The sequence below is a fragment of the Urocampus carinirostris genome, chromosome 9, assembly GCF_059441175.1.
Source record: "Urocampus carinirostris isolate Australia breed hairy pipefish chromosome 9, RoL_Ucar_1.0, whole genome shotgun sequence".
NCBI lineage: Eukaryota > Metazoa > Chordata > Actinopteri > Syngnathiformes > Syngnathidae > Urocampus > Urocampus carinirostris.
In genome coordinates this window covers 12484255-12500531 of record NC_142357.1, presented here as the reverse complement: position 1 = coordinate 12500531, position 16277 = coordinate 12484255, and the positions used below count along the sequence as shown (strand labels likewise).

Here is a 16277-nt window from a genome sequence, read left to right as displayed (position 1 = left end):
TTTTGAATGAATTATTAGGTGTAGGGTTTTAAGACCAAGTTACTTTCTAGACGGACGGTAATTTCAAAAAAGTGAAGGACTGGGTAAAGTTAGTATTTTGGCTGAAGTGTCTTAAGGTTTTCCATTGAAGTGACAAGCAAATATTAAGAATGGGTTACATTTAAATCAAGGTTTCAAGAGTGGGGAGAATTTCAGACAGCACTACTGTTTCAAGTTAGGGTTTGGAATTAGGAATCCTAAACCATGGCTGGTATTGGGGAATACCAAACAACTCGGATCAAGAATGCAACATATTTTTTTATTAATGGCAACATTTATATTCAATAAAAGATCAACTGTACAGGATTGTCCATATGAGTATCCATTGCCACATACATCTGCCAACAAGGTATAAATACATTATCTTACAGTGACCTTTTGCGCTTAAGCACAAGATGAACTTGTGCAGTAATGCCCAAACAAAATAAATTAGAAATGTATTTATTCTTTCGTTGACCTTTTTTTCCAATTCTGAAATATATGTTTTCACAAACATACCAGCGGTAAGTGCATACAGTATTAACACGTTGCAATGGTCCGTAGTTATGGCAGTTGGTTAGCTTCAAACAACATGAAAAGAAATAACAACAGATGGTAATAGAAATCTATTCACAGGTTTTAAATGATGTGAACTCAATATGTGTTGAGCTCTATGTGATTGCACGCACTCTGTGGCCAGGACATGAACTTTTACGGTTTCCACACGTGAAAAGAACGGCAATTTGATCAAAACGACAAATTTAGTGGCGTTGTACTCAATGAATCGCTACAGAGTGCTTTACAATATTTAGCAGCTTTTTTGCCTCCTCCTGGTGAAGCAAATCTAGTTGGTGTGTTTCTTGTACTACGCTGGCATGAAACTGATTTATCAGAATCGCATTATTAAACATATGTACAAGCCCCCCATGGGGGTTAACAAGCATGCTAAATGCTATATAATCATATCTTACTATATACAGGAAACACAAATGTATGATGGACTGAACTGTTTATTCCTATGTACCGGAAGTTAGCTTTTCCAAAAATACTTTGAGGAACTTTTGATCGCAAAGTTTTTTTTAACTCTGCCTTTACAATCTTCATTGTGTTCTAAAATGTGCTAAAGCAGCGGTCAAAAACCAGATTTTCGTGGGACCCGCCAGAACTTTGGTCTGGGTGAGGTCGGGCTGCATCAGGTTTGCTAAAAATATACCACTCTCAAATATATTTTAGAAAAAAAATCATAACTTTCAAAAATAAAAAAATATATAAAGAAAATTTGTGGGAATATCAATCAGGAAAGACTTTATATGTGAGTTGAAAATTGAATTATTATAATTCAGATTCCAATTGATGTCTTTAGCCTTTAATTTTCTGAACACTAACTGCTCTGAACATGGCTTTTTGCCAAATAATTTATCCCAACATTTAGCTTCTGTGACGTGGGTCAAAGCAAACACCACAACGTTGTGTTTTATGACGACGGTCAAGCAGATAAAACGTGTTTAATGCAAGGCAGAAACTCACCCAAACTAATTTGTATGGTGCACCCACCGTCCTTGAAGCTTCAGTTCAACCGCGGTGACGATCTACTCTCTAAAGGAAACACCCATAACGAACTCCTACATTAAACTTACATATTAATGTAGGGAACAAACAATATCATCCCATGGGCTGCAACTGGCCCTCGGGTCACATGTTTGAGACTACTGCACTAAAGTGTCATGGCTGTCATCTGTTCCTCTTCTGCTAACACTGGTAGTGAATGTGCTGGTGTTGGTGCACTTTCCCATCCATGTGGGAGTGTGAATGCGTGTGTGTATGAATGTCATGCGTGTAGATTTTAGGGTACAGCTTGGAGGACGTCAGAGGTTGGTTTTGATGGCCCACATAGTCCTCGTAGGACAGGCTTTCCTTGTCCGCACTGGGACACGCTCGCTCGCGCCCTGCCACCGGTAAGCGCTGCGACACAGGGAGGGTGGAGGAGACTTGTGAAGACGAAGAAGAGGAAGTAGAAGAAGAGGAAGAGGAAGGGCAAGTGCGTTTGGATTGGCAAAACCAGAGGAGGGCGGTGCCCAGGACAAAAGCCACGCCTGCAGGTATCCCAATGATGACAGGCCATGGCAAGCTGGGAGAGGCCGCGGTCAGGACTAGGTTCTTTTGAGGTGTCACATCTGCAAAGACGCAATTAGAATTTCAACACATGGACACTTAAGGTTATGGAAACAGGAGATTTGATTTGTCTCTCACCTGGCAACACAGTGAGGTAGGCGCTCCTGAAGCTGTATCCCATTGTGTTAGCACCCAAGCAGATATACATGCCAGCATCTTCCTTCTTGGCACGGGTGATTAGGAGTTTGTTGAGGTATGAACCGTCAGGCCGCGACCAGACGTCACCTGTGGGTAGGACCACGTAGCGATGGTCCCCCACCTGAATGATGGAAAGACAAAGTTAGGATCTAGCGGCCAGCGATATCTATAGATATTCGGAACTATACATATGGTGATGATGCCCTTGCTACGGATACAACCTCCACCCGGCGTTCAAGCTAAAGACAATGTAAAAACTAAGGAACTTTGAACGACACCCCTTCTCTCATATTATTGAAGTCCCTACTCGGCATCCACAAGGTTGCCTCAGAAAAAGTTACATTTTCAGGACAATGATATACCTAGATAGAATTATAATAAGATTGTAACCAAAAGATTGGTGATTTTATTGTGTGTGATGATTTATGATTTATGAGTATTTTATTGGTGCGTGTTTGATGCGATCGGCCTCATTTTGGCGTTTGAATAAAACTGCAAGTACCTCGCCTTTAGTGAAAGTCAGTTCATAGGTTCGAATGACACGCTTTGGTAGTTGATGACCTCCTCGCTCTCTGTTCTGGGACCCAGCACCACAAGCGCCACCACGCCGCAACCGCAAAACATTTCAAAGACCCTCATACCATATGCGCCAAAAAACGTCTCAATGATGAATCCTATTCCACGCAACTCTGTCTTTTGACCAAAGCACCCATAGCACAAACGTATTCCCTTTTCTAATAAGAGAGAGCTCTGGAAGCCTGAAGCAACTGTGTATCTCTTTCCCGCATAAGGTACTTGTTCACAGTTCACGGATCCCTTAACCGCATGGGACGTCGAAGCACCAATGAGGACGCAATTCGTGACAGCCTTCACCATGGTTGATGGTCCCTGGCCTGTTCTTGGGTCGTGGCAAAGTCGGAACCAGTCCATTCCTTAATTTGCATATAATTTAGGTTTTTTTGTACCACTAGGAGACACTAATGTTCCACACTGTCCCTTTAATGTTATGATTGTATCTTGTTTATACTTTTACTTGTTTTTTTCCCCAATGTTCACCCAAAAAGCTACTTAAAATATATTTCTATTTTTTTCTATACATTTCTTTAGCTCCAAATACTGTATATATATAGATACATATTTTTATACAAGTTTTACATGTATTTATTGTCCCTTTATATCAATTAATTTCAGACATATTTAAAAATGTTTTATCATTAAATATTAACTAAGAATTATATAGAAAGTGTTAGTATTGAAACAATATTGTCATGAATTATTTAATATTGAAGTACTTAGTCTAATCCTATTTGATACTCATTGTTCAGTCACTAAAACTGTATATTTATCCTTGCTTTCATCAAACATTGAAAGTGAAATAAGTGTTCTTATTTGTTTTAACTGTAATTATTCCTTGTTGTTTTTAACATTGGTCAGGCAGTACATTTGATTTTCTTTTATTTATTTTTGCATTTGAACAAATCATTTGATTTCGTCATTAGATTTTTTTTTTGTCTTTTTTTTTCTTTTATGAAAAAATAAATAAATGTGTCGAAAAAATACATCTCCCATCATGCATGTTGACTAAAATGGCTGCCAAGTGAGGGCTCAGCGCCACTACACGGTTTCTATTTCAATGCCAATGAGTTGGATTAAGAAATCATCCTAAACATGTCCAGGAAGATTGTACCTGTATGAGTGACTAAAGTTTTTTTTGATGCAACTGTAATATTTGTGGCTTGAAGTAATACATTTATTAGTGTAAGTTATTTTTCACTAGAGTGAAGTTACATGTATTTTACAGATCATAAATTAATGTAGTTACATTTATAAGGTACAACAGTCAACCCAAGTCACATTTATTTGTATAGCCCTTATTCACAAAATGTCTCAAAGGACTACACAGGCCACAATTGCACCATCCCCTGATCTTAAACCAACATGATGGCAAGGAAAAACTCAACAACCTCAACATGAGGAAAATAAAAACCTTTAGAAGGGGCCCCACAAGTGGTAAAACCGCTTCCAGGTTGACCCTCTGAGGGAAGAGTAATCACTGATGTGGCCTTTGGTGAAAATGAGTTTGACACCCGTGCATTCGAGCCTTAATATGCTGTGAATTGTTACACCAAATTTTCTGATCAGATTTCAGCAATGTAATGCAGCATCAGGGGTGCACCTCGAGGGTAGAGTTGAACTTGCTCTCGTCACCGGCCTCCACCCGCTTGAGCCACTGGATGACGGGCTTGACGTCACTTCGCACTTTGCACTGGAAAGATGTGCTGCCACCATAGTCCACTGTTGTGTTGACTGGGTGTGTGCCAGTCAGGATGGGCTTGGAGTTGGTGCGTTCTGTGTCGATGTATATAAAGTGTTTATTGACATATGTGGAGGGGAAAAAAAGCATGTTTTGAGTAATTACTGTATTTTCCGTACTATAAGGCACACTAGATTTTAAAGCACACACCCCAAAGATAGTCATGTCATTTTTATTTGTATAGCCCTTAATCACAAAGAGTCTCAAAGGGCTGCACAGGTTATTGTAAACCACAAACTATTTTTACAGACTATTACATATATTACATATAGTCTTTTGTGATATGTTTTTTCCATACATAAGGTGCACCAGACAATAAAGCGCATAGAATTAAAACCACTAAAAATGGTTGCCCGGAATAAACAAAGTATCGTTTTAGTGTGTTGATCGATCAGTCAGTATATACTGATACATCACTGTTCACAATTGCATTACATTGGATACAACGGGAATCAAACACGGATCACTGCGGGTAGTGCAATAGATCCTATCCACTAGCCCACTAGGGATATAGATGACACATGAAAAGGTGCTAGGTCTTATTTCATCATCACATTATTGATAGTCACATCACCACGCTGTTGTTTTTATTGGGCTGGGCTGCAAGAATATTGTCAGAAATTAAATCAGTCCATGGTACAGAAAAGGTGGCGGACCGCTTAAATACAGTATTCTTTCGGCAACTCGCAGTCTTTAGAAGTCGCAACCGATTCTAAACTGATTAAAAAGAACGTTATTATGGGAAGTGATTTGGTTATTCTAAACTGAACAAATGGAAAAACATTTTGGAAAGTTGTCCTAAAAATTAATTTAAAAAAACGCATGGCCGCACGTATTCAAACCTTTTGTCATTTAAAATGCTTAGATTGAGGTAAGAAGAGTGAAACAAAATTGTCAACCAATTTTTTTTCTCATATCTATAACATATCTGGTACCATGACTACAGTGCGATAATGAGATAAGACCAAATGCCTTTTCATATGTCATCTGTGTCCATAGTGATCCAGTAGATAAGATCTGGCACTCTCCCCTCTGTGATCCAGGTACGATTCCTGTACGATTCCGATATGAAACAATTGTGTGCAACTATCTATTTCCCATGGTGGTCAGGATTCAGTGCTCTTACCACTGCTCTCCGGTTCGATCCCCGTGGCCACCATTGTTATGCAATTGTGGCCAACCATAACATTTATCGACTCATTAATAATTACACAAAAATGATAACAAATTTCCAATTTTGTCCATTCATAAGGCACACTGGATTATAAACTGCATGTTCAAATTTTGAGCAAATTAGGCTTTTGAGGTGCACCTTGTCTTCCTGAAAATACGTTAAATTATTTTTCTGTGTTTTCGTGTGGTAGCACTCACGTATGACTTCGACTTTATAGGTTGCGTTGATGTGCCCTGCTCGGTTGGACACGTGGCACGTGTACTTGCCACTATGCTCCGGCGTCAAACTCTTTAGACTCAGAGTCCACTTCTTCTTCCGGTTCTCCTCTGTATCGCTGTTTTCAACACGGGTCAGCGGCCGGCCGTCTTTCAGCCACACGATGTCGGGCCGAGGGTTGCCGCTGGCTGCACACTTGAGTCGAACGGAGCTGCCCACAGGCCGGGCGATGACACGCTTCCTCATTTTGGCCGGCTGAGTGAAGCGAGGACGCACTGTGCGGGGCAAACACAGAATTAAACATGTTCATATCACCCCAATTTAAGTTTACCTGCACTGGCTCCCTGTCAGTTTAAGAAGTGATGTTAAGCTTCCTTTTGCTAACATACACATTCAAGTTTGCATCGAATATTTCTGATTTGAGTGAGCCCTATGCTCGTGCTCAGCTCCTGCGCTTGGAAAATGCTGGTCGACAAGTGATTGCAAGATCCAAGAAGAAATCTGTAGACTCAAGGGCGTTCTCCATTCGGGCCCTGGTGCTGTGCAATGCTCTTCCTTCAGAGATAAGATCCTCAACCTCAGTAAAAGTGTTTGAATCTAGACCTAAGGCTCACTTGTATTCTAGAGCTTATGGGTGATGGTGACCTCATACTGTTGTTTTAATGTCCTTGAGGGAGAAGGATGAGCCTGGATATAACATGGTGCATGCGTTCTAAGCCATTAGACTGGAGCCTGGACCCGATGCATGGCATTATCTAGAGCTTGCTGTATAGGTCAAAATTTTGAAACAGAAAGCTTCTCGATGTTGTAAATTGGAATATTTCAGTCATTAGATTTAATGTTGAAAGGATAGTGGGATTGTGGACGCGTTCTTAAGGATGGGCTGGGCACCCGTATAATGCGGCAGGGATAAACCAGTGAAAGCTGTCGGGCCCTTCTGTTAAACAAAAGAGTGTGTTGTGTCACCCTGACCCGAGTGACATGGCCGCTTTCTGGTGTCCCGTTTCATTTGGAGGGACGAAAGCATGACCAACTTGGGTGCCGAGGTGCCTTACTTGTTTGGGTGTTTGGGCAATTGGGCTGGCCATGGTCTAAAAAAATTTGTGTGTTTTGTTTTTGTTATTTATTTCCCTTTTATTTTCTTTGTTATTGTATCTGTGTGTCTTGCTGTCGGTCACCCCTCTTGAGGGATATGACCAAGATAGATAGATAGATAGATAGATAGATAGAAAGATAGATAGATAGATAGATAGATAGATAGACAGACAGACAGACAGACAGACAGACAGACAGACAGACAGACAGACAGACAGACAGACAGACAGACAGACAGACAGACAGACAGACAGACAGACAGATAGATAGATAGATAGATTTAATGTTGATGTTGACTGTGTATTGTCTGTTGACGCGCCTTACGTGATTCATTGCAGCATGGTCATCCTGGAAATTGAATTACCTCATGCGCGACCAATTCTCATGGGTTCTTAATTTTCCTCATGCCGAGGTTGTTGGAGTTTTTCCTTGCCCTTGTTTAGGTTTTAGATCAGGGGATGATGTAACGGTCGTTTGTGATGCTCTTAGAGGTTTTTGGGGATTAATGGCTATACAAATAAATGTGATTGGACTTGAATCAATATGTATTCATAGCCAGCTAGCCAACCTAGATGAATCAATATTTGACATTTATTTCATTTAGGCCTGGAGTGTAACACAATGTTTCCACTGCAGGAGGTTAAGCGCTCGTCTTGAGTTTAAGAGCTTGCAAGTTCGATTACCGGCTACTCTGTTTTATATGATAACGTGTCTTTGGGCAAAACACTGAACTCCTAAGGCCCTCGATAAGCAGGTAGTTTCCTTGCATGGTTGACGCTGCTATCAGTGTGTGAATGGGTAAGTGTGAAGCACATTGTAAAGTGCTTCGGGAGGTCTTCGGTGAGTTGAAAAGCGCTATGTAAATGCATACCATTTACATTTACATTTATTTGTGGCGGGAGCAATCCAGCAATGTTGTGCCTTCAAGGCTGGTAAGATTTTATCCAATGACATGCATCAGAATACATGTGCAAGTGTGCCGTTGGCTTTCTACCATTTTCTAAATATTGTTTTAAGTCTGTAGTTTGCACAAATTTATCCAAAAATTAAACATTTCGAAGATTTGCATCTATGAAATAGAATGAAGGAGGAATAACATCCTCTCGATTCCCATGGTTATAACTGTGACCTGATCATACATCTGTATCCTTTTAGTTTTCAGTATTTTGAGACATTTTTACGAAAGAACTCTGCTTGTACTTTGTTTTGAAACAATCATTCACGACAAAAACAACAGTAAATATGAACCTCAATGATCTTAAGTAACGGCGGGAAAGAGACACATTTTAGGTGGGATTATTGTTGAAATGGTACACAGGATCTAGCATTATTTTTTTCATACATTTTATGAAGTCATCAAATGTCCCGCAGCGAAATAAAATGCACTGAAGACTTAGCTTTTTGTCTAGAGATCAGGTTTGGCAACCGTGTTCAATTTTAACTCCCGTGCTAAAGAGACCCTAGACATCCTGACCCCTTTGGAGATGGGACCCACGTTGCTTTTATCGATTTTTCCTGGTCAGACACCCCAAGGGTGCAGACATGACTTAACCCCACACCAACACGCCCAACTATGGAACTGATCTAAGGGGGTCATGTATTTAAATTATTGTGTTTTTCAAAAGTACTGTGGCTCTTTTACATACGAGATTTTTTTGTTCCCAGATTGAGCTAAAATGAGGAAATACGGATTATGTTAAAATAGGATGTTTTTAAAGATTTTAAAACAGTTTTGAAGTATTTTTTATTAATAATTTGGAAACTAAGCCACAAACGCTCAATTCACTGTGCCCACAGTCCAGAATGCCGTCCGTTTGCAGCCTCCAGCAGCGAATCATTGAAACTTTGTGTTACTGCAGCGCCGCGTAAACAAACTGGCGAAAAGAATTATGTGACACTTTCTTAGAACTGGCTCTCCACCGGGCTGGATCCCACAACAAACATTCCCAAAAAGGCTTTCAAGTCTGACCCTCTTTGTCCCTGTCGGATCGCAGAAGAACGCTACTGGACGTCCCGAAATGATCTTAACCAGAAGGGAGCAGCGTGTTTGGAAATTAATCCGAAACATGAGAAATAGAGCTGCAAACGATTCAAATATAAACAAAACATGGCAACGAGCAACAGATTGATGTTGTAGAACGTGAATTAAATCAAAAGGGGGTGATATGGAATGTGAGGTTCACAGTCAGGTCAGAATAAAAACATGTGGTTTCTACTTATTACGTCATCATAAGAAGGCGCATGCCATCAAAATTTACACGTCCAGAAAGCATTCGTCACGGCCTTTAATTTGCTGCATGAGTTGATGAGGATTGCGGAAAATATATTTTTGGTGTTTCCGCTCAATCACATAAATGTCAATCAGCACTAAAAACAAATCAGCCAAGCAAGTGAGCTGTGTGAAACTCAAGACAGAATCTGATACTAAAAGAGTTTTTGTGTTTGACGTACTGTACTTGGGTATGATGTTACTCCTGACCTCACTGCATTTTGGGGTGGGCATATGAACATCTCACATAGTAAAATAATCAAAAGTTTGTTTCCTGATTTTTATGTTAAGTGGGCAATAAAAATCAAGCATCCAAAAGCATTACAAACTAGTTTATATGCAATGAAATAGGAAGATGAAAAATATACATGTCAAGACCAGAACAGAAGGAGGACCCAGATGCGTAACGTTACTCACAGGTTTATTGAAATATAGAGGAAAGTCAGCGCCAGCGATCTCGTGCTCGCATGACGCGGGAAGCAAGCCGCTCACAGGATTGGCGCGTGTTCTGAATGCGGAAGTGGATCTTCCGGAGTGGAAGATCATAGCGTAGTTAGACGGAAAAATAGGACGTTAGCCGGGACGGGAGATCAGAACGTGTTCAGGGTCAAAAAACGGGTCGTAGCAGAAGACAAACAGGGAAATCAGGAACAGACGAGAGGAATACGGGTGACAAAACGGGACCGATGGGAGATTGAGTCAAAAATGCTCGCATTGTGAAAACAGAGGTTCGCTGACAGACTGACAACAGGCGAGTGAAAGGACTGAGCTTAAATAGGACGGGGAACCAATCAAGTAACTAGCAGCAGCTGGCGCCAAATGAGCGGGCACAGGTGAGTGTAATGAGTAATCATGGCAATACATGGGTAAAATATTCAATTGGTAGATTTATTTGAAAATTGTATTATTTCCGTATCTAACTGCAGGTATTCAAGGTATTTTTTCATACATTTTATGTATATATATATATATATATATATATATATAATAATAATAATAATAATAATAATAATTTCCTTTGTATTGTCATTCTTTGTAACAATGTACACAGAACGAAATGTCGATACACCTGACCCGTTGTAGCGAGTCGATGCAGCCGCAGCCAGAGGGCGCCGCCATTATACCAATTAGGTATGTCTCGGTCGAGGCGCGAACCAGCGACCTCCCAGTCTCAAAGCGTGCACACTACCATATATGTATATATATATATATGTATATATATATGTATATATATATATATATATATATATATATGTATATATATATATATATATATATATATATATATATGTATATATATATGTATATGTATATATATATATATATATATATATATATATATATATATATATATATATGTATATATATATATATATATATGTATATATATATGTATATATATATATGTATATATATGTATGTATATATATATATATATATATATATATATATATATATATATATATATATATATATATATACACAAATTATCATTCAAAATAAGCAATATAAGCTGCAAGTGGGGCAGAATGTACATAAAAACATGATTATTTTACTTAATTTATATTAAATAAATAAAGTGAAATATGGATATTTTTCGACATTTTTGGGTGGTGTCCTTACCCAGCTTCGCAGCAAGTTCTGGATTGTGGTCTGAGTTGGCTGATCCAGCTTGGGAATCATCTAGAATGAAAACACATAAAAAACATCTTGAACAAAAGTATAAAATATTTAAGTTTAAAAACATAATGATAATGAGATGAAATGAGGGATGAGAGACGTTTTTTAACGGATTAAACCACACTTAAATAGGCGGCTTTTAAAGAATTATCAGCTACTAGGAATACTCACAAAAACACATCCACAAAACGTCTAGCAACTGTTCACAAGTCTGAAAATATGAATACCGTTTCTCCAGACTTCAGTATGTGAGAGTGTGTGCGTGCGAGTTCGTCTCAGGGGGGCCAGTATTTTCCTAAAGGGTCATGTCCTTGCAGGATTTAATATTAGAGACATTGGATATGTGGATACAACCTCTGTATGCATGTGTGCGTGTCTTTGTGTGTACATGTGTGTGTCTTTGTGTATTTGTGTCTTTGGTCACAGAGTCGTACTCAAAAGCAGCCACCATGACTTGACTTAGCTGCCCTCTTACCACACTGGAACCACCAGACCGCAGACATTGGAAACCTTCGGACGTGTTCTTTAAGATTCTTACATGTAAACCTCAAAATGCCGTGATTTCAAGAGAACTTGTGTGAGGCGGTATTAACTCAGGAGGTAGAGCGCTCGTCTTGGGGTCAAGAGGTCGCAGGTTTGATTCCCGGCTCCTCCGTGTTATATTTCGAAGTGTCTAATCTCAATCATTTTGTCCTACACTACTGGCAGGTGTAATTAATGTACCATATTTTCCGGACTATCAATGGTGCATTGACAATACATACTTGGTAGATAAAATGAGGTTTTATTTTGTAATTGATAATAATTATGGCTCATAAAATGTATTGCAATGAGCCAGCAATGCCTACTGCCCCCAATCAGCAGGTGCCTTGCGTGGCTGACTCCCCATTGGTGTGTGAGTGTGTGTGTTAATGGGTGAGTGTGAAGCACATTGTAAAGCGCTTAGGGAGGTCTTCATTGACCTGAAAAGTGCTATATAAATGCAGACCATTTACTCAGGCCTTAATAGTGTTGACAATGACACTTGTAAAGTTTTCAGCACAGCATCTTAGACACCCAAAAAAACGTGAGCAAAATAGATTTAAGGAAGCACCTTTATTACTCATTTTCACAAGTACACTGATGAAACATCAACACTTGTCTAGTCGAATGCTGTTAAAAATGTTTTATTATTTTTAGTCACTAAGAAGATGTGCGGTATGGGGTATGTACTTCTTCTCCCATTCCCCTCTTTCTTGATTTTGTTACGAGCTCTTTTGTTGATTCAAATGTCTGCAAAAGGACCAACAACCCTAAAATTTTGAAGGAGGAAACTTTAAAAAAATGCAGCCTACTCAGGACAGTAACGGCCTTGCTTCCACTCTCTGATATATGAAGCCTAACAACAGTAGCTGAGAGACGAGCACTGAAAAAGCTGAGGTCAATCATGGACAATCCATCGCATCCACTACACATCATTATCTCCAGACAGAAGAGCAGTTGCAGCGACAGACTGCTGTCACTGTCTTGTACTACGGACAGACTGAAGAGATCTTTTCTTCCTCATGCCATAAGGCTCTTTAACTCCACCCGGCAGAGTAAAGGCCCACATTAAACCACACCACCTACATTGGATATTACCAAATCTTACTGCAATATGTATTCTGTGTAGCACTATTTAGTTACTCTATATAACACGCTACAGTGGGCATTTGCACGTCACACTGGGTATTTGTATATTGTATTCTTTTGACTTTATTATTGTACTGTTCTCAGCTCAGGGATGCTGCTGGAAATGTGAATTTCCCTTCGGGGATGAATAAAGTATCTATCTATCTATCTATCTATCTATCTATCTATCTATCTATCTATCTATCTATCTATCTATGAAAGCATTCTAAGTGAAAGTATTTCAATCCAAGTCAATTTTGAAAGATATTTTAGTTGACTGAAAGAGAACTTTGTGATTTTCTAAAATACAAACTACAGGTTATAGATGGTGCCTGAATAATACTGGCTTCTTTCATTTAATGTTGATGTTATGAGGAGTTCTTATAAAGGAAACTTGCCTTTTGTGCCAGTTTAAAACTAAAGAAGGTTAATGGAGCCATTAAAAAATACTGCCTTATTTATCTAATCATATTGGGATGTACAGTATTTAAAGGTCCAATTAGGTTAACAAGACTAGATGCGCCATATTAAAAAAGGTAGGTAGGTAGGTAGGTAGTAAGATAGATAGGTAGGTAGGTAGGTAGGTCAGTGGGTAGCCGCCATATAGTCAAAATAGTCTTTCTTTTTTCTATCAGGTAAAAAGCTTTTCAAAAAGGTTTTTGCACACGGTCCTTAAGAAAAGAGTGATGTAATTGTTCCGATATGATTTTTTTTTCAAATATTTGTTCTCAAATAACAATAAACATTTGAAATCAGGTCATGGTTGACCAAGAAACAAAAGTATTTAATTCTTATCCCTGGTGCGAAATGAAAACACCAGTTACATGAATTAATGACAAGAGATTCTTTAGATTGAATCCGATTAAAGAAAAAAGATGAAACTTTGAGCTTGTTAATAAGTTCAAGAACGTGTTGGATGTATTATTGAACATTTTTACATGTAGGAACCAAGAAAATGACAAAGCTGTGTTGAGCAGTAAGATGTGGTCAGGTTTTCCTTGCATAAAAGCTTTTACTATGCAAACTTCTGCTTGGTAAGCATTTTGAGCGTGTGTGTGTGTGGGTGTTCATCTGTGTGGGCGTATGTCTCCTCTGAGGTGAACAGACCCTGACATGATCTTATAAATCTCCATCTAATCAATGTACACACATTTTTCTTAGTTGTGTGAGCCCACTCCAACCAGACTAAATAATAAGCTTTAGAAGATACACTGAAGGTGTGTGTGCGTGTAAACTGTATTCGAATGTGCTTATAACTTGAAGGAGTTATGTGTTTCATAAAGCCGGTTTTACCAATCTTTGATCGGATGCCATGAATGGACTCAATGTACTAATTACACCCATGTGTGTGTGCGTGTCTGTGTGCGTTTGTGTGCATGTTTTTGCATGCGAACGTGCAAGTGTTGTGCGCGTAGGTGAGTGAACATATATGTATGACATCATTGACACGGTATCAAGCGCCAGCAAGACTGTGATTGTGATGCATGAGATCTAAAATTCCCCACTCACTCCAAACCCTCATCGGTTTCTGAAATGTAATGGCAAGTTCACCACTTTCGTATTCGGAAGGGTTGTTGCTCTGCGCTACAGGATCCCAGGAAAGTTAGAAAAAAAAACAAGCACTGGTTTTACCAATCAGGACAACATTAGATCCGACATGTCTAAAGTCTTAAGGACCCTCAGCTCAAGAGGCCTTGTGGATCAGCTACGTGGGCTTTGTGAAGTGTTTGGCCAAAAACTGGGAAGTCAGGGGTTCAATCCCTCCGTGCTTGTCATGATTACTGATGCAAGGCACCTGTGCCTGTTCCTTGGCGCCAACAGCCCTGGGCGGTGACTGGCTCCCTGCCTCTTTTTAAACCCCAACCTTCCTGTCATCATTTGTCGGATCGTCTGCAAACCTACGCTACACGCTAGGGAAGCTTTTGTGACTCCTGACTCTATCCGGCCCTGTTTTCCGTCTGATTCCCGTTGCCAACCTCTTTTCTGGACCCCTTTATGTTTTTGCTCCTCCGTCCCAGCCATCGACCTGTTTTTTCTCGCTCATGACATTGCCTTCGCTCGACACGGAGGTGCCACTTCCGCGTCCCCAGCGATCTGCTACCCGTGACCGACGATCACCGGATCGTGGGTGCAAGCCCTTTCCTTATTCTAAATAAAGCTGAGTAAAACGAACGCAATTGGGTCCCGTCTCCCTTCCTGGTCCGTGACAGTGCTAGGCACTCACCATTAAAGGTGACTCGCTTGACTTTTCTTCTGAAACAGTTGTAATACTATTTGTATTATTATACAAATATTTATTTGTATATTTTGTGTGTTGCTAACGTTTGCAAAAAATGACGGATTACAGTACATGAATTAGTACGACAGTCATGAACAGATGAACCAAACCCTATTAATTGGACTATTTGCAGTCCGAATAAGAGCATACTCAGATCCCTGTGTGCATCCATGTGGCCTCGGAACCTAATATCTGAAATATCTTCCTGACTGCAACTGTGCCCTCGATTTAGGAACTCGAATCCAACACCAGACCACAAAACACTTGTTTCTTTTACCGAACCTTAAAAAGTGTGGAGAGCCCGAGGTCAAACTTTGATGATTTTGAGGAATTCCGTGAAAAAAACCCAGACTATTTTGAGTAAAACTATACTATATCAATTCAAGTCTACTTTTCCGCGGCCTACCCATAACAAGGCATGAAAAGAAAATATTCATTCTCATGGAAGGACGAAGTATCCTACTCTGTTACCGAGTGCTCGTGTTCCAACGGCCATTCCTGGAAAAAAAGTGCGATGAGAGGAAGACTTGCATTGTTTCCGTGCGACAAACCTTTTATTTTATACTAGAGAGTGTGCAAATCTACGTGTGTGATTAACGAGTGACACTTTTATGGCAGACGTTGGATCTGTTTTCCATCATTTACTGGTCTCGTTGTGGCCAACTCGGCCCGACTACGGGAAGCCGGGACGTAGCGATAATATTTGCGAGTCTGTGTGTGCAGGAGCTGTGTGTAACCCCGTACTGTAATGTGCATATAATCACATTTGCGGATTGCGTAAAAGAATAGAGGGAAAACAAAGGCACATAAATGATCCGTTATTATGGTCTTGAAGTCTTTTTTCCAGACCTCCAACCATGTTTACTGGGGCACGATTCGAAAATCACTCGGACTTTTGCTTAAACATCTATAAAAGTAAAATTACACACTGACATTACATTTATTTGAGAGTATTAGAAGTATCAGGATCAGTGTCGGGACTAAAGGTGGCCAGATCAATGCAAATATCGATGTTATCGATATTGAGCAGGTACTTGGGAATTATACTATTGTCTTGGGATACATACTGTGGACCCATTACAACCATTACTATGATAATATTTTTAGTGGGTATTTTTAAGGGTTTCTAATATAGTATTGTATACACTATTTGTAGTTTGACTACTTTTTTTAAAATTTGGGGCAATGGGTTAGGGTTATTATGGTTGTCAGTGTAAATATTGTTATATTTGTATTTTCGTTACGTTTCTGCTTTTTTGGTTTGAGTTTCTTG

General features: G+C 39.6%; 1 protein-coding gene across 1 annotated transcript in view; it reads right to left on the bottom strand.

The window, feature by feature from the left end:
- Positions 1 to 279: 279 nt before the first annotated feature.
- fgfrl1a (fibroblast growth factor receptor like 1a) overlaps positions 280 to 16277 on the bottom strand; it is a 72381-nt gene continuing 56383 nt past the window's right edge. Inside the window, exons 3-7 of the mRNA XM_088343993.1 lie at positions 11020 to 11079; positions 6014 to 6307; positions 4505 to 4677; positions 2269 to 2449; positions 280 to 2192 (exon numbers count right to left, since the gene is read on the bottom strand). Of these exons, the coding sequence (XP_088200119.1) occupies positions 1768 to 2192; positions 2269 to 2449; positions 4505 to 4677; positions 6014 to 6307; positions 11020 to 11079 (1133 nt within the window). The 3' untranslated portion in view covers positions 280 to 1767. The remainder of the gene's footprint in view (positions 2193 to 2268; positions 2450 to 4504; positions 4678 to 6013; positions 6308 to 11019; positions 11080 to 16277) is intronic.